Here is an 18,538-nt window from a genome sequence, read left to right as displayed (position 1 = left end):
GATAAAGACATACCCTGACATGTTTATGAGCTACCAGAACTTCAGCAAGGATGGGTTCCTCAGCTGCTAAGGCACTGAGTCTCCTAGCAGGCACCAGTGTGCACACGGTACCCACTGATGTAGGAATCCCTGCCACAGCGGCAGGGATGATGTCAGCCATTACAATGTCAGCATTGAGGCCCAACTTGTTCAAAACCCCGTTTTCTTTCCCACACTAGACTACTCAGGAGGCTACATTCGGAAGACAAGCCAACTATTACAATGTCTATTTTCTTGGTTCTCAGTTGTAAACCGATGTAAGGACTCTTAGAGTAAAAAGCAATCAAAACCACAGCGTCACATCCTATATTGGCCACTAGGTGGAGCTACGTATTGCACCAAAAGATACCAGAGGTGAAGCTGATTTCCCCAAGTACTCTGTAAATAGAACCATTGAGTGACACAGCTGGTGGTGGCAAGTTATATAAGCCCAAGGTCCTGTGAGGGTAGGGCTGCAGAATAGACCATTCACAAAATAATAATCAGATACCTATCTGTACTCTGAGTTTAGAAAAATAATGGGCACTGTCTGCCTTCTAGGACCTACACGTTTGGAGTAGGAAACATACATGCACCCACGTGTGTGCACACACGTGCACACACACACTGCCCGTTTCTTGAGCATCTCAGACTCTGTCAGGTGATTTTTCAAGTCTTATCTCTAATTCCCAAAGATTAAGAACTTGTTCCAGTTCAGGTGGCAGAGCCAGGACTAAAACTCAAATCCGTTGTCTCTAAGACCACGCTCTTTCCTCAACACCCTCCAGCCCCTCTCAAACAGTTTCCCACGCAAAGTGAAAGGCTCACCCACAAGGTTGGTTGTAAACCAAAGCCACCAGGAACGCACGAGGCAGAGCTAACTCTGACTGGAAAAGTCAGGAGGGCATCACAGAGGTGGTGTTTATTTTAGGGTCAGTCCGATGGGCTTGTTGGGAAAGGAATTCCAGGGAGGAAGTGGCATGCACTGATGGCACAGAGCTTTGCAAATGCAGGGAAGAGCCTTCTGTAATGAATGGCAGGTAGCCTAGAGCAGTGGGGCGTGTGGGGGTGTGAGGAGGGATGTGACCAGGGCTAAGTCAGAGAGGGTGGCTGAGGGAAGGATCATAAAGAGCCTCCCATGTTCTGTTAAGAAGTTGAGATCTGTTCCTACAGGCAATGGGAAGCCATCAAAGGGGCTTGGACAATTTTCTGATGCTAAATGTAAATGGTCTTTTTTTCCCCAGGAGGGGATGTATATTCATACTTTGGAAGATTATACAGCTCAGCGCCTCCTTGGAAAAGAAAAACAATCATCTCTCCAAACATATGAGTGCTAAGTCTGTCCCCTTAATTTTATTCTGCACCATATGTCACCCTGAATGCTTAGAAGATGAGTAGATGGCTTGACTTCACAGATCAAAACTTAGTAAGAAATATCTTCATCTGTTATTTTAAACTCTTTCCCACTCACTGCAGCCAAAGCCCAATTTACCGATCAAATAAAAGGAAGTGGCGAGGTCAGGTGGCAACTTGTAAAGTCCTTAGACGCGGCTGGCACACACAGGGAGTTAATTTACACACACGCACGCACACATTCTGCACTAGGTTCTTATTAATGTCATTTCAGCCCCACCTTCGGTAGACCTGAACGATACACACAGACACACGTGCGTACTATCCAGTGGAGACGATGAACTACAGACATCAAAAGATAGCTGTTACCCCAAGCAGATGTATGTGTAGGTGTCATTTTAAAAACAAAGGCCATAGGTTTTCAGAAACTAGAATTTACTCCACACCAGGCTTTCTAAATAAACTTGCTGTAAACTTTTACAAGAACTCTTTTCAAAGAGCTTCCTCAGGGGTTTATATATTACTCATACATCAAGGCTGTCCCCACGAAGCCAAACACACATCTGGATGAAGACTTGAATCATTTCATTGTTTCCAAGTGCCTGGCTGTTTGAGGTTGATAAGATACCTAGACCCTGTCTGAGACTCTGTGGCTTTATCAGATATTTGCCATTAATCAGATGCAACCTCACAGAGAGACCTAACTTAGAAGGTTAAGGACCATGTTAATGACAGTGCTTAGTGCTTCCAGGCCCAGTGAAGCAGATTACGTGCCCAGGGCCACAGAGCTCACAAGGGGCTGGGCTTTAAGCTCCCACATCTGACATCTCAGTCTGTTTTCTTTCCACTACACAGATCGCCTAGGTAATATGACTTATTTTGCAGATTCTGAAGCAGAGGCTAAGTGACCAGTCCTTCAATATCTACAACCCTGTCATGTTTATCAAAGGAAAAAGGAATGAGTACAAAGGACAGTCAATGACTTGCCCTGGACTCAGCATGTGAAGCAAACTGATAACCGTAGCCCCAAAGCAAACACATGCATGCATTCCCGCAGAGTGGAGTCATGCGTAGCTCGCATTCTGGAAGGTTACAACCAGGAGGAGCAGTAAGTGCCATCTGGGTCATCTCTCCTCCTTAGGGAGGTAAATTTCTACATTAAGAGAATGTGAGAAGAAAAACCAGACCGGATTTCTCCAGTTTCAGTAATCGGGTGGTTTGCTTACATGTCCGCACTGTTATCTACACTTGCTCTGAGAGCAGGCTCACTTGGTAAAAAAAAATAAATGTAAGCTTCGCAGAGCAGGAGCTGAAAGGTAAACATCTGTGCTTCTTAGCAGGGGTGAAGGCTCTGGTTTGAGTAGCCAAGGAAACTAGGACTTTCTCACCAAGGTTCAAGCTTTAGTGTTTCAATGTCTCCACCTTGTGGAAACTGTCAATACTACATCAAAATCAACACGGACCATCTACTGGGGATTCAGAGACAGAGCCAACAATAAAATAAACTCTATTACAGGATACAAAAGTCGCAAAGTAACCTGAAAACTTCTTGGTAGTATATGACAGTGAGATTTGAGGATGATAACCTTGAGGCCATGCTGGATTCCAAAAGTCTTCTAATTAATAATGAGAAGATTAAATCACAGGCAGCTTAATTTTAGTAATAGGCATAGGTTATTGTAGGTTTACAAAAAACTAGAAACACAAAAGGATGCCCTAAGGTTAACGGGATCATTTCATTTATCAGTCCATCAACTTTCCCAGCCATTCTGGATGGCAGAAATTTGTTAGGTTATAAGGGTTTGGTGGCTCTTGTCATCCAAATTTTCACTACAGGATGGTTCTAAAGTAACAGGCAGAAAGCCAAAGCACCTCTATGTCTAAACTTTTAATTAACTCAAAAAACATTTCTAGTCAGACTGGTAGAACTGAGCAAAAGCAAATTATTTTGAAATAAATTCCAGTTGTGCCATTTCAATGCAGCAATGAGATATTGGGCACGATGGTGAGGCACAGTGGCTAAGGAGCAGGGCTCTGGAGCTGCTGGGCCTGGGCTCTGCCTCTTAACTACTGCAGGGCCTTGGGCAAGTTAATTTACCTTCCTGAGCCTCAGCCTACTCATCCATAAAATGGGGATTGTGATATCAACTACCTCAAAGGACTGCTGTGAAGATAGAAGAAGGTAATATACATAAAGTACCTAGCACAGGGCTTGGTACATAGTGGGAGAATTAACTATTATTCAATTATGAAAATATTGATTTACCCATGGGTTCTTGATCACTGTTCATGGAAACGAGTGGCATACGTTTTATGCCTGACTTTTATTGTCAATAATTTTGGCTGCTAGAATGCTAGAAGAGGGAAAGATCTTGGAAAACTCCCGTGCAAGTGAGGGGAACAGATTAAGTCTCAGGCAAGTGGAATACACAGATGCATCTTCGGTTTACACAGCGCGATCGGGGAGTAGAGCCAAGAACCAGAGGGAGGCCTAGGACTGCACATGGTCACAGCGCGGCTTAGGCAGCAAGCAGCTCGTTACAGAGAGGTTGGGTTTGTGCTGTCGCCCATGAATCCATGTGCTCTTCAACTCAGCAATATCTATAACCTCCCAGATGTATAATGCACTGGGCATCTGGCAGTGCACAAGCCAGACAATGTCCTTGTTTCATGGAGCTTATTATTGCAAGCAGGAGGGGATGGGGAGACCATAACATATACACAAATAATCAGAGTAATTTGAAACAGGGATAAGGTTTCAGAGGAACACAAGACAGGGTGATGGAGAGGACAGGGTAAGGGGCAAAGCTACACAAACTACTTCAAGTTGAACGGTCCAGTTGGGCTCCTGCAAAGAGATGCCCGTTGAGCAACAAGAAGGAACCAGCCATGCAAAGATGTGGGGAACTGAATCCAGGCGGAGAAACAGAGGGTGCAAAGGCACTGTGGCAGGAAAAAGCTTGATGAGACTGAGGACTGGAAGGAACAGCTTCACCAGGGGAAGCAGGGAGTGGGGAGGGTGGAGAACCGTGCGATCTAAGAGTCAGGTAAGAGCCAGACCCCATAGGACCAGGTAGGCCATGCTGAGGAGGCTGGACTCCATGCTAGGTGCCAGGTTTTGATTAAAGAACTGACACCGTGCGGTTTGTTGTCAAGTGTCACTCTGGCTGCAGGTGGAGCCTTGCTAGAACCACCCAGTAAGGAACTGCCAAGCCTGGACCACGGCCCAAGTCACATGATTCTCCCAGAAGGTTCCCCTCGGCACCGCACAGCCTTGGACGTGGATGGCAGAAAGTGAAGTAGGCAGTTTGATGAGCTCCAGAGAACTTCAAGTGCTGCCAACACAAATAAACAAACAAACACTAGGTGCCAAGCCTTCTCCCACTCTGTGAAGGGAGAAACCCCAAGGACTCACCCGCTGGTGATGTCATCCGTCCGGATGTTCTTGCTCAGCACGTCCCCATCGCTCATGTAGCCGGGGGCGTCCACGCTGAGGCCCTCCAGGTCCATCTCGTCTCCGGCCTTGTCCGAGACGTCCACGTGGCACACGCTGCTGCCCCTGGACGCCAGCTGCCTCCTCAGAGGGGCAGGGTACACGTAGCGGCCCGACTCAGTGTTGATGAACCGGCTGGCATTGGCTCGAGGTGGGTACCCGTTGCCCATGGAGGGGGCGTCTCCCGCTTGGAGCCGAGGGCTGGACTGGCCGAGTCTCCAGGACAGAGGAGTGGGCCTGCCCGTCAAGCTGAGGATACTGCGCCCGCTGACCTCCGTGGTGACGTTGGTGTCAAACGTGGTTTCTAATGTGCTGAACACATAAAAGCCACCTTAGGTTAGAGCCCATTGTGCCCAGAATCCTTTGCAGTTTATATGTTCTTCAATGTTTTTAAAATCATGAATGATTTCCCATATACAAAACAGTATCAAACAACGGGTGCCCATGGACAACCCTTTGTTAGAACAGAACAGAGGAAGATGCACACCTACACAGCATCCGGGAAAGCCCAGTGAAGGCTGTTCCCACCAAAACACGGCACAAGGCACTCATGACCATGACCTTGATGCCGTTACCTTAGCTACTGGGATCGTCTTTCTAACCCAGGAAGGGACATGGAAAATGCTGCCCTGACAACAACGGGCACAGAGGTCCCCACCTGGGATGCTGCCTCACAGCTCCCCCTTTCCAAGGCCAGGACGCACCTGTCCCCTGTGCAGCTCCTGACACCAGACCTCCTTCCCTCAGCCCCTCCTGACCGAGCAGGCAGGGGCAGCCTTGACCTTCTAACTCTCTCAGGTTCATTTCCCCCACACGTTGGCTTCTACATTTTGCCCCAAATGACAACTAAACCTGGGGCATAAGGCTGAAAACAGTGGTACATGCCTGGGCTTGAGATCACATCACTTGGGGGATAAACCGAAGTGCATGGGTCCCTGGCACCGGGAAGACTCTTTTGCAGTCCCCTGTGCTTCAGCCCCGACACAGTCAAGGCAGGCGGGGCGCCTCCTCAGAGCTGCATGGGGTCTCCCACTGCGCAGAGCGAGAGGGAGTCTTTCCGGCAGGAGAAACCACGGACGCTGTCCCTTCTGTCATTATCGTCCTAGTCCAAGCCAAGGAACCCACAGTTGGTCCATTTCAGTGATTATGGCGGAAACAGGGGCGTTTTACATCTAATCACAGAGCCCCAGGGTCCAATGCGTGGCTCCATGCCATCAGAAAGCTAAAGGCTTAAGGCCACCCTCACCAACGCCAAGTTCACTCTCCTCTGGAAGAATCAAGTTGTTTGGTGCCTCCGCTGCTTTTGTTTCCCTCCGATCCTGCAAGCGGCCTCACCTTCCGTAGGCCTGCGCCCCCCTAAGGTTTGGGCCCCGTTCTTACTTAAGATGGAACCCACGGTGCTTCACCTCCATCTGCCAAAACAGCGGGCAGTGGGGAAGCCCTGCCGTCTCCTTGCTAATTCATTTATCAAAGCGATTGAAGATGAGAAGCCAAGGGGAGCCTGGGAGATGAGCGGGAGTGGGGTGGGGTGGGGAGGGAGGATAGAGGGATACCTAGGACTTGGCCTTGATTACCAAAGCCAGACACAGGCCGTAAATCTCCACTCTGCCAAAATCTCGGAGGGTGTCCTAGGGTTGCATCCTTTTCAGCTTCTTGTTCAGCAATGAAAGCAACCTGATATATGTTTCCAAGGTAATGCTAGATTTCATCCAACGAGATCACTGTTCAAACACGACCATGCATTTTTATAAAGATGACCTTACATGTCTTACAGGCGCGCATGACTAACAGCATTACAGAGTAATGACTATCAGAAGACGGGACAGGAATTCGAGTTATTCACTTTATCGCTCAGGTCAAATACAGTTCACCTGCTCGTTTCCACAGCACAGCGTAGTTGTGGAAAATGCACGCAAAGTGGAATTTAAATGGAGCTGGTTGAATGGATTTAGCAGCCTCCTGCTTTGGGGGGAATCTGTCCATACTAATTCTTGCTACTTACACTTCTCTTCTGCCCGCTGCATGGCATTCTTTGTCAATTCCAGCACATTTGGCAATCAAGGGTATTTATTCCATTATTAGCCAACTCAGTGGCACGAACAAACACAGGAGAAGCCATTGACCGTCAAGTTACCAGCTAGTTCAGTAAAGTAATTCACACTTCAGATACCTGTGTGTAACCTGAGTTCCCCGTAAACTGGACATGGTCTCCTCCAAATTCTGCCGCAGATCAGCAATGTTCTTCACTGTCCGCAGTCGCCGGGCCTCGGGGTCTTCCCCTGGAAAGACGAGGGTTAGGACTGCTTTAATTCCCAGGTAGATGGTGAACTTCATGGGAGCAGTAATTGTGTCCATGATGTAACCGTGGTCCACACTCAGGGCCTGGCTCACCACGGGTGCTTCAGAGGATTTGAGAATGAATGAATGAATGAATGAATGGATGAATGAATGCATGCATGCCCAAAGGAGAGTGTTAAATCCAAGGAGAGAAGTGCTTCTTCTCCCTCTAAATCCCTCCTAAAATAAGTGATGTCTAGTTCGTGGGAGAAGCGTAGAAACTAGTCTGAGATGTAAATACACTGTCACACTGATTCCAATACAGACATGCACACGTGAGGTCCGATTCCCAGGAGCGTTTTCTGCCTGTGAGAAAGTGGGTGTTTTCTCATCCATTGGTGATACACACTGCTGTCTACCGGCCCTATGTGACAAAGGGACTCGGAGTGGCTAAAAGATCTGTACTTATTCATCACAAACATGTCTACCGAGAGAGGTTTGCCTTTTCTTTATTATGCCATCTTAAATTCTGGCTCCTCTACTCACCGGCTGCGGTATCATGGGGAAGGTGCCGACCCTCTCCATCCTTCTGATGCCACCACCCTAAAGCGAGGACAGTAACGGAACTGACTTCGAAGGACCACGGTGGGGACTAAATGGCACAGGGCTGGGGATCCAGGGCATGGATCCTCACCAGCTTCAACTCTTGGCCATGTCTGTTGGTGCTGCAGAGCAGGGAGCCCCCAGGAAGACTCAGGGCCTTGCTTTGGGAGACAAGGGACTTCTGTTCTCTGGGCACGATTTTCCACAAAGTACGTGGCCCCGGAGAGGTCAGGCTGGCACGGATGTCCCAGGAGATGCAGGCCACACAAGGCAGAAGCCATGTCTCTCTCACAGTGAGCAGCCTTGCTTCGGTGCTCTGGCTGTTCTGTTGTGTTTGGACTTACAAAGGGAAGAAGAGGAGGGGAATGACCACATAACAATGAGAGGGATCAAACATCTTTCCCTCAGAGAAACTTCAGGGGCTGCTGAGAAGACGGAAGAGCCACAACCAAAGGTCTTTAAACACCTGTGACCATTTCAAGTGTGAAGCAACATTTTAAAAGAAATCTCCAAAGAGAACATGGTCTACACGGGCAGCAGGAAGTGGAATCTACATCAGACGCTAAGTGGGACTTCCAGCAGTTGTCATTAGTAGGACAACAGACAGCTAAGAAACGTCATAGGATTAACCTTTCTGAGACAGACGACAAACTCCTTAGGTTGTTCTCAGCACGGTGGTGCCCGGAGGCTGGGGAATGGATTAAATAACAGTTATGTGATTTTATGGAGGAAATTTGCTATAGCAAACTCTCTATCCTTGGATATGCAAGTGTTTTCAATTTTCTCCCTCTTTTTAACCAAGAGAAATTTGGAAGGCATTCCCCACCCCCCCTCTCTTATCTGAAAAGTGGTCAGACTTATACTTCCCACCCAATTCTTTAAAATACATCTATGTAGGTATGTGTTTCTGAATGAAAGCAGTGATGGAATGGCCCTGGAGGAATGTAATTGCATCGATCTCCCGGGCCATAATGAAACATCTGCTGCTGCCGGCGTGGCCACATTTCATCTAAGTAAGGCTGCCAACAGAGGTAAGATCCTACGGAAAGCTCTAGCCCCTGCAGCCAACATTTATTACGAAACTAATGACCTTCATTAATTAGCTTAATCACACAAAGTCTAATAATTATTTTACTGATCCATGTCCCTATTAATGACATGGTTGCTTGTGTTAACTCTCCTTCAGAAATGCAAAGAAATTTGAGATGGGATGGCATCTCCCCTTTGCATTCGGTAGCCCCCACACGTATCTATCGATGCCCAAGAAATATTTATTGTCCAAAAGATGTTTGGCCAGTGCAGGGCTGGAGAAAGAGTGTGGGAGTTGCATTCTGAGAGATAAAGGTCTGAATCGTGGCACGGCTGCAGATCAGCCACTTGACCTTGGACAAGTCACCTATTCTCTCCAAAGGACATCTGTGAAATGGGGATAAAATCCTTCCTTTCAAAGGGTAGGAGGGGGATCAGATGAGATGACACATAAGATATGCCTGGCACAAAATGAGGGCTCATTAGATTCGACTGCCCTGGTTCCCTCTTGGAGGGTCTGGGGGTCCTGCTGGGAAATGTACGCTTCCCGCACAGCCCTATACACACCAGATTCCAAGGGTGACACAGAAATGCAAACTAGTAATCACTTGCTCTGCTTAGGGGATCATGTTATGAACTGTCAATTCTGCCTCCTTGGAAGATGCCTGATGATTATCCCCAGCTCTCAGACCAAACAACGTAATAATATACCTGGTAGCCATGCTCTAGTGTAAAGAGCAGGATCCTTTCAGTTCATGTACAGAGATCATAAAAATTAAGCTATTCCACGTCCACCTGTGCCTTTCGCATCAGCCAAGGGCAGCCCTCCCTCAAGTCATTGGCCATGATGGAGAGAACACCGCACATTCTGACCCAAGAGGGCTGTGTTTAGAGATGCCGGGTGAGGGTGTTGAACATGGAAGGAACCTGGGATTCTTACTTGGAAGAGGAAGGCTTAAGGGACAAGCTGCTACATGGCAAAGATCGACTTTGTCTGTGGGCTTTAGGAAGCTGGATTCTATCCAGGGATTAGAAATGTAAGAATAAAGAACTCTGTTACCCATTAAAGCCACAAAATATGGAAAGGCTGCTTTATGAAGGAATAATCTTCCCGTCACAGGAAATACCCAAGCAGAATCTGAAAGAGGAGTCATCAGTGAGTGACAGAAGGGATTCACAGGCTGGATAGTAAACAAACAGGAGTGTGTGGTTCCTCCAAACTCTACAATCCAAGACGCAGTCTTAACTGTAATGCTATGTACATGACAGAGCACCACGGGAAAATTCATCTATTTGCATAAGCATGGGGAAGAACTAAGCAACTGATCAAACAGCCTCATAAAAGTCCATTCCTAAATAAACACACCATTCGTTTTCATTTCAAGAGATCAGTAATGGAAAAGTTAAATTCAACCCTGTTGCCACCATGCAGCGTCTCCACAAAATGATTCACCCCATAGTCACACACGCGAGGAGTCCTACTGCTTGAATGTCAAGACAAGTCACCCCATGAAGAAATGTTCATTAGCCACCAACACGATTTAACTTAACGGGGCAGAGGGCTTGCTCAGGCCCGACTGGCTGCGCGGGGCTGTTCCCCAAAGCAGCCGACAGCACTCAGGATCTCTGAGCTCTTGCTGATTTCCCAGTCCCGAGGCAGCGGAGCCATGGGCAGAAGGAGAAAAGCTAGCGATCACAGGCTGCTCTTGGATCACATGCTCCAGAATGTGTTATGCGGAATGTTCTCTGGTGGCTGCTTTTTAAAAATGTGACTTTGGTTGAACCGCATGCCTGACACGCATCCACGTGGCTCCTCGGGACACACATCTGATCCATGCCAGGCTCTGAAGCCTGGCTCTCTTGATGTGTGCACATAAGAACAAGAGCTGGGATGTGTGGAGACCTGAGCAGGCATCTGACCTCCACACCCTTCCCTTGGTCCCTTTCCTGGGCTATCTGTGCCCGCCTATGCGTGCAAGGGAGCTACAAACCCTGGAGAAAAGCGAGCAGAATCCATCCTACATTTGGGACCCAAAACGATTGGAAGATGGATCACTCACAAACAGCATGAGCACTCTCTGCCCCATTGCTGTGCCCAGCCGGCAAAACCAAAAGGAAATAGTTAAATCATTCAGATGATCCTTGGAAATTAATCCTCGAAGCTACTGGTGAGATGGGTAAGATTTGGTTATACGGGCTGCAGACCAATGCCGCTGCTGGATTGGCTATTTAAATGACGTGGTCATGGGCAGTGCATCCAATAAATGGATTTCAAACACAGACTCAATTTCCAGCCCAAGTCTGGAAGTGGTAAGAGAGGAGACTAACACAGCCACTGCTAAAAGTGCTTACCACTCACTTCCCTGGTTAGAAGTTGCTGGAACCCAGGGCACAGAGCTGGGGGTGGGGAAGAGAGACAGAGGTGGCCACCCAGAATGCACTGCAGCAGGCATTCTAACTCAGATGCTAACTTTTCTCCTTAAATGAAGACTGATGGTGTAGCGTTAATATTTGTGGAATTAACTACATGACAACTGTGGATTCTATGTCTTTATAGAATGCCCCTTTAATCATCATCGTCTGGGCTATACTATTAGTTAAATAATTTATTTATTTATTTATTTTTTGTTTTGGTAAAAGCAGCATACTGTAATCTTTTCAGTTAATAGAGGATGCTGAGAACAATGTTCAATTGGTGTTTCCATACAGGAAAGAAAAAAAAAAAAAAGGCAGTATTTTGTTGGAAAGAGATTTTAAGAGTAAACAAGGCGCTTCAAAGTTCAGTGTCAGAGCAGCCCAGCGCCCCCACACGCATGAAATGGGACGCATCTTAAAAGGTGATTTGCCAACAGGTAAGAGACTTATGTACAGTTCTGGGGAGGAGGGAATAGATTGTGTGAGAGACAGAACAGGAAAGAAAGAGAAGAAAAGTAATAAGAAAAATAATAAATTTGTTTAGCTCATCAATCAATGCCACAGCAAACCAACTTCGAATCATGCTGGGTTCATGCCCTCCCAGCAGGTGGCTCCACAGGAGGCCGCATCGCCAAGGGACAGAGTTTCTGGGGCTCCACACTCACCGGTGAGTTCTTCCAGGGCAGGCTGTCCACTCTTGGAGTAGTGGCTGGGCTCCATGCTCACCCCCGCGGAGCTGGACTCGGCGGTAACATTCCCTTCGGTGTCTGTCTGGGACCTTCACACACAAACCAAAGCAGAGACGCTTGTCATGAGCGGTAACTCCCCCACGTCTGGACCACTGCAGTCTTTCCACAGCACCCCCCACCCCAAAACCCCCAGCTCCTCCGTCAGCAAGAAGCTTTAGAATGGAGCAGACCAGCAGACTGACGCTAAATAATTCATTAGCGCATGTGGAGCAATGTCCTAGAAACAGAGAGAGCCACCAAACTGGAAAAGATGAAATATTCATCGCCCAAATGGAGGGTCTGCTCTCCTGCACTGGGGAACGCTCCTCTGTGTCCCCATCAGGGCGCCAGGTCTGGCAGGAAAAATGCTGGAGAGTACTGGGTGGTTTGGGCCATTTAGTCAATGCCAAACAGTGACTTCCACATCACCAGCAACACCAGCAAGTCAAGCATAAGATGACTCCACTGGCAGCCCCCTTCCTCACCCCACCCCACTCCTCCTGGCATGGGCTCTCTGGAAAGGTGACTGTGACACACCAGTCAGGACTTCGTGCCAAGCAGGTGTGTTTGCCCTCCGGGTGTCTGATTCACAGCTCAGATCTGCTGACATGAAAGGTCTCATTGATCATTCTTTCAACATCTGACTGAAATGTGTACTTCCCCAAACCTTCTCCCGGCCCTTAGGTGTCAAGCCAATTGAGGCAACTGCTTCATGCAATGTGTTCTCGCCCTGACTACCCCTGTTCATTTAGGGCATGCAAATGTATAGCAGCACGCAGATGCATAACCCCAGGTGTCACATTATTAATTCATTAGCATCCTGAGCTAATTCACAACCAGATTTCACTGGCTATGAAGAAAGCGTTTGCCAAGAATGAGAATTGTCTTAAATGTGGGGAATGTGCTGATAACCCTCAAGTCATCTATCTAGTCTTCCCCCCTTTGGCCTGGAGCCATCGGTTCCCATTTCTGGTCATCTCTGCCTTTAAAGAGTTTTCATATTCCCAGTGTTCCTCTCCATCCGCTGGCCAGAGTCCCAGCTCTCCTCATCTCTGCCTCGGCCCCATGAGGGCTTTGTAAACAGGTACGCTGCCTCCAGCCCGGGGGCTGTACGTGGCAGCCAGGTGTAGAAACCAACCCACAGATTTTATTCTTATTGGTACGCACACTATTTTAAAGCTTGAATTAGTTTCAACATTTAAAAATTGGGAGATTTCACAAGAAATAGCTGGAATTCTGCCTTCCCCAGTAAAAATAAGAAACTATGGATTGAATGAGCTCCACCTGCTGGTGCCACATGGTGGCTGCTCGTCTAGAGGCGTGGAGCTCCCTCGGCCACAGCCCGGCTCATCCCGAGACTCCCGTTTTTTTATACTACCTTTGGGGCCCAAGCAGGAGATGGGCCCTATCCTAGGCTGTCCCTAGGTCTGGTCCTCTCCCCACACCATCTCCACTGTTCTCTGTGATCCTGATGTGACCACATCACCCTCTGATCAAAGGCCTCCCATGGTTTCTCATTTCCCACAGAATACGGTCTACACTCCTTATTGTGGTAGAAGGTGCCCTACGTCACGGAAGTCTTCTTTCACTCCCAGCCCCATCTCCTGCCAGGCCTGCCCTCTGCCCCACCCACACGTGGCTCCTCTCCATCCCCAGATCGTGCCATGCCCTTGGTGGTGTTGTCTCTGTAGTTTTTGTGACCGCAGCCTAAAGGCCCCACTCCTCTTTCTTCTCTAGTTTGCTCCTAATCTGCCTTTAAGACGCAGTCCCGAGTCATCTTGAGCTGGAAGCCCTGCCTGGCTTAGCCATCAGCCAGCTGATCACGCCACCCCGTGTGCTCACGCCACCCTGTGCGCGTGTCTACAGCACTCCTTATTCTCCCGAGGCCTGCGTGTTACACTCTGATGTAATTAATAAATCGTTCCTCAACTCGATGGAGAGCTCTGTAGGCGAAGACTGGCTCTTTGACATGTGCCCATAAGAACACCGTCTGTTAAGTTCACACGCTGAGCAGGCACTCAAGGCAGGGTAAATGCATTGAATGAATGAATAAGAAACGTTTAAGTCTAGCACGGTGCTGGGCAGTGGGAGGAACATCACACTTGGGCCTGACCCTGTAGCTGGCTTCAGGTCTGGAGTCTGTAACTTGATAGCCATGCACATCGGAGTAAATCACTTCACCTCTGAACCTCTGGACCAGCATTTGTATAGTGGGAACAACGGCGACCTCTCCTGGCTGCTACAAAAACCACATGTGGAACGACATAAAAGTGATAGAGGCGTTCACTGTTGCTTCTACATTGATAAATCGAATTCATTCTGAGTGATGCCTAAGATGATTTATCTTCCTTTCATCCCCTGGTAAAATCACTAACATGGAAAGGATTTGGGGAGAGCCCTGTAGGTTACATACAGTGAGCCATCAACTGGAGAGAGCGATTTAACACATAAAGGAAGTCTGCATCATTTTAAAAACCTCTTTGATCGAGTCTCTCACTCTAGAGATGGAGACAATCTGGCGCAGAGATACAGTGACCTGCAGAGCCGAGACAGTGCAGTGGCCAGCAACGTTCTCTCTCACTGAGCCGAGGGGTTAAACACTAGCTCTCTTGGCTACTAGCTCTGTGACTGAGAGCAAGTTATCTAATTCCTCTAAGCCTCCGCTTGTTCAGCTATAGAACGAGGATTTCAAAAAAGATAGGCAGCTCATAGAAACGTGGGGATGAAGAAATGAGCCGAGGCATGAAGAGCTCTTAGCTGGGTCTCTGCAGACACTTGGTGCTCACGCAGCGGCAGTTCCTGCGGCCAGTCCCAGGACCACACAGGGTGCTGCAGGAGGGACGGAGGCCAGGGGTCCTGGCTCCATCTCAGCGCTTCTCTTCCCAGCCTCTGCCTGCCTCACCTAAAGAGCAAAGGCACCTCGAGGGGCAGAGGGACATCAGACTGGGGAAGCTTAACATGAGGCTTGGCAGATACACACAAAATTTTCTCCTTCTTCCTACTTGCCAGATGCTTGCTCTTTACCATTAAGAGTGTTTCCTCTCATAAAAAAGCTTGAAATGTTTGCCCTGGCCAGTGTTTCTCAGTGGTTAGAGCGCCAGCCTGTGCACCGCAGGGTAAAGGGTTTGTTCCCGGTCAAGGGCACGTGCCTGGGTTGCAGGTTCGATCCCTGGCCCCAGTCGGGTGCATGCAGGGAACAACCAATTGATGTGATTCTCTCATATTGATATTTCTTTCCCTCGTTCTCTCTCTCTCTCTCTCTCCCCCACCCCCATCTCTCCCACCCTTCCACTCTCTCTAAAATCCAATGGGAAAAATATCCTCAGGTGAGTATTAACAAAAAGAAAACAAAACAAAAAAGCTTTAAATTTTAAAGAAAGGTTAGATATTTTTATAAACTTGTAAATGATTCCAGACCCCAAAAAAGGGGGGGAATAGGACTGATGGTGATCAAAGACTGCCATATATTTTAATTTTGAAAACTGTTCAGAGAACAAATGCATTAAAAGCTGTGCGTGCAGACGAGCGCTGAGTCGTTATCTAAGCCTTGGCCCTCTTCTCTGGACTGTTAGCGGAGCTGATGACGTGATTTAATAAAAAGATGACTAGCTCCCAGTTAAAAGGTTCGGGCGTGACCCTCAGGCCTGACATTGCCTCACTGGCTGGACCCGGCTGGCTTTACTCTGAAGCCACTCCAGTCAGTCTTGCCAGCAGCTATTGGCAGGAGTGCTAACAATCTCCTAGGACACAACACAGGCAGGGAGAGAGGGGAATGGGCACGAGTCTAAGCCTATGAACAGCTATGTACACACATGTGTGCATATGTGCACTGGCACTTTATATACAAATGTGTACCTGTGCTCACACTTATATGTGACTGTTGATGTAATTCCACATACCTATGGGCCTATGAGTGTGTGTGTACAGCTGTGTATGTGTATGTACTTAGGGTGGAAACTACAAAATGAGAGTCTATATGACATTCAATCATTCAATCCTTAGTCCCCTTTTGCTAGGTAGAGGTATCGGTTATCATCCAGCTGTGCAGCGTGGCCAAGGACACGACACGTCCGAAGCTCAGGATCAAGCTGACTACTGTGAGCACAGCTCTGGGGCTTCCTTAGGATCAGTGCTAGGGGAGCTTCCATCCGCTGGAGAGGACTCCTCCATGTGCACCAAGTAGTGCCCGGCCAGTGTCTGCATTCTGCAGAGGCGTGTGGTGGGGGCTGAGCAGCCAGGGGCTCTCACGGGGCCAGAACCACACAGAGCAGAGCGAGCAGCGCCTGGCTCCACGCATGTTCCCATGGATGTGCTGCTATCAGAGCCAGAGACCGCGGGACAGATAACAGACAGAAGGACGCTCAGATGCAAACGCCCAGGCTTGTCTCTTCAATACATACACCCTGGGTTCTTTCCCTCTTCTAGAACCGGCCCCTCTCGTCGCTCCCCATCTCCCTCTTCCTGCTCTCTCCTCCGACATCCCAGCACACAGCAGGGACAGGAACCCTGCTTACTCTGTGTGCTGTGGTGAGAAACGGCGTCCAAGACCACCCCTCTGTGAGAAGAAGCCTCAGCTACTCAGCAGGGTGGCTTCTGGGTTTGTCATTTTTAAAGTACATTCAGGATGGGCTGATGTTGGAGCCTGTGCAGTGACACCAAACCACCCCTCACGCACCTGCTCGTGCTGCTGCTGCTTCTGAAATGCCTCCCCCCCCTCCCCGTCCCCATCCCCACTCCCCATTCCCACAGGCCTGGTGCACTCCTCCTCATCCCGGGTCAGCTCAGATCTGACCTCCTCTCTTGAGCTTTCTCTGACCCTCCCCAAGCCCTGCAGTATTCATTGCTCCCTCAAGCGCACTGCCTCTACCTCGGTGAGAGCTTATCCCTGGTACCTCAGCTGCTGACCTAAATGTTCCCGGAGGGCAGTCCTGGTTCCTGCCCTCCATCACCGAGAAGCCACCAGAGAGGCCCCCTTGTCCATGGCCCAGGAAGGGCGGGCCGGCGGCTCCTACCTGTACAGGAAAGGCGCCACCGTGGCAGTGTTGGGGTGGCTGTACTGCTGCTGGGGCTGAGGTAGCTGAACACTGACGGTGTTGCTTCCTGTGGTCTGGGTGGTCCCGACGGACCCACTGACAGTCTGGCTGCTGATGCTGTGGTTCAGGGCGGTCCCGCCGGGGCCTTTGCCTTCCGAGGACGCCAGGCTGGAGGAGGAACTGGAGTGTCGGCCGTCCAGCTGGGGCTTCTGCTGGGGGAGCCCCGAGCTCGGCTTCCCACCCCGGCTCCGCTCCCCGTCCTTGGAAGGGGCAGGGGCACTTGGGGACTTCCCGGGCATGCTCTTCATCCCCGGTTTTGGTATCCCACTGAGGGAAGGGGCCGGGGCCTCCTTCTTGGCACTGCTGAGCTTGCCCCCTTTGGGGATGAAGCTGGCGATCTTGGAGGACTTTTTTGGCATCTCGGCCGCGGCTGCCCCACTGGGGTCTTCTTTGGGCCCCTCTTTGAGGTCCGGCCGCTCCGTCACAGAGGCTCTCTTGGCAAGGTCCTTGCCTTTCTCCTTTTCCTTCTCCCGCTGCTGTTTCTCCTTGTCCTTCTCGTTGCCTTTCGGGGAACTCTTCTTGGTGGTCAGCGCCCGGCTGAACGTTCTCTGGGCAATGCCCTTGAGCGCGATCTTGGGGCTGCTGGAAGCGGGGCCCGCCGTGGAGAGCGTGCGGCCGGTGGCCTCCATCTCGTCGCTCTCTTCGACGCTGGACAGCGTCTCCAGCCGCTCGCAGCTCGTGTCCCGAGACCCCGGGCCCTCCCCTGCCTTGGAGCCCCCTTTGCTGTTGAAGAGCTTGAGCTTCTCCAGCATGGACTTCTGGGTGTTGGGCGCTGGCTTCAAGGCTTCGGGGCTGGGCCTGGGGGCCTCGGGCACAGGCTGCTTGACCGCGAGCATGGACGACGTGGCGCTGTGCTTCACGCTGATGGACTTGCTGCGCCAGGGCTTGGTGGCAGCGCCGGGCTGGGGAATGGCCGAGGAGACACCGCAGTTAGCAAGGGCGGAGCTGCTGCCACTCTCGAAAGAAGCAGGTGCACTTTCGCTCATCCCGGGGTGGGAGGAGGCTGGGCTGGCCAAGGGCTCTGCGGAGATGGGAGAGAGAAGGAAGACCGAGTTACACGGGCGGGCCTCACCGACGGCACGGAGGGTCGGCCATGGTTCCTCAGCCGAGCACGTCCAGCCCAAGTGCCTCAGGGCCCAACTCCCTGCTCTGTGCGTTACCTGAGGTTAATTTTAAATCCTTCCTCGACTTCCTCCTGCTCTCCATCACTCACAGTTCACATTTCCGCACTTGCTGTGCAAAGGCACGCTGATCTGAGCATCAAATGTGCACGCACAGAGCACAATTAACACTTATATTTACGGGAAAAAAACAAACAAACTCACACCTGCACCCCCACTGTGGTGTTGTAGGAAGGATGTAGGAAACGTCTACTGCTTTGAATTATTCAGCCCACAGCACCAGTTCCCAGTTATGGGAAACAATTGAGCATTATCCAACCCAACTTTAAGAAAACAATATAGCAGATACATTAAAACAGAACAGGAAAAAAAAAAAAAAGAAAAGAAAGAAAAGGAAAGGCCCTGGCC

At 49.6% G+C, this 18,538-nt stretch overlaps 1 protein-coding gene across 2 annotated transcripts in view; it reads right to left on the bottom strand.

Annotated features, from left to right (window-relative positions):
* Positions 1–18,538, bottom strand: part of NAV2 (neuron navigator 2) — a 367,959-nt gene that overhangs the window by 137,756 nt on the left and 211,665 nt on the right. For both annotated transcript variants that reach the window (XM_008148978.3, XM_008148980.2), the window contains exons 7-10: positions 16,929–18,030; positions 11,854–11,966; positions 7,035–7,143; positions 4,787–5,176 (exon numbers count right to left, since the gene is read on the bottom strand). In XM_008148978.3, coding sequence (XP_008147200.2) covers positions 4,787–5,176; positions 7,035–7,143; positions 11,854–11,966; positions 16,929–18,030 — 1,714 coding nt within the window. The remainder of the gene's footprint in view (positions 1–4,786; positions 5,177–7,034; positions 7,144–11,853; positions 11,967–16,928; positions 18,031–18,538) is intronic.

The sequence above is a fragment of the Eptesicus fuscus genome, chromosome 13 (assembly GCF_027574615.1).
Source record: "Eptesicus fuscus isolate TK198812 chromosome 13, DD_ASM_mEF_20220401, whole genome shotgun sequence".
In the NCBI taxonomy this organism is placed as follows: Eukaryota; Metazoa; Chordata; class Mammalia; order Chiroptera; family Vespertilionidae; genus Eptesicus; species Eptesicus fuscus.
The sequence above is the reverse complement of the archived record's forward strand: the minus strand, read 5'-3'. Positions and strand labels throughout refer to the sequence as shown.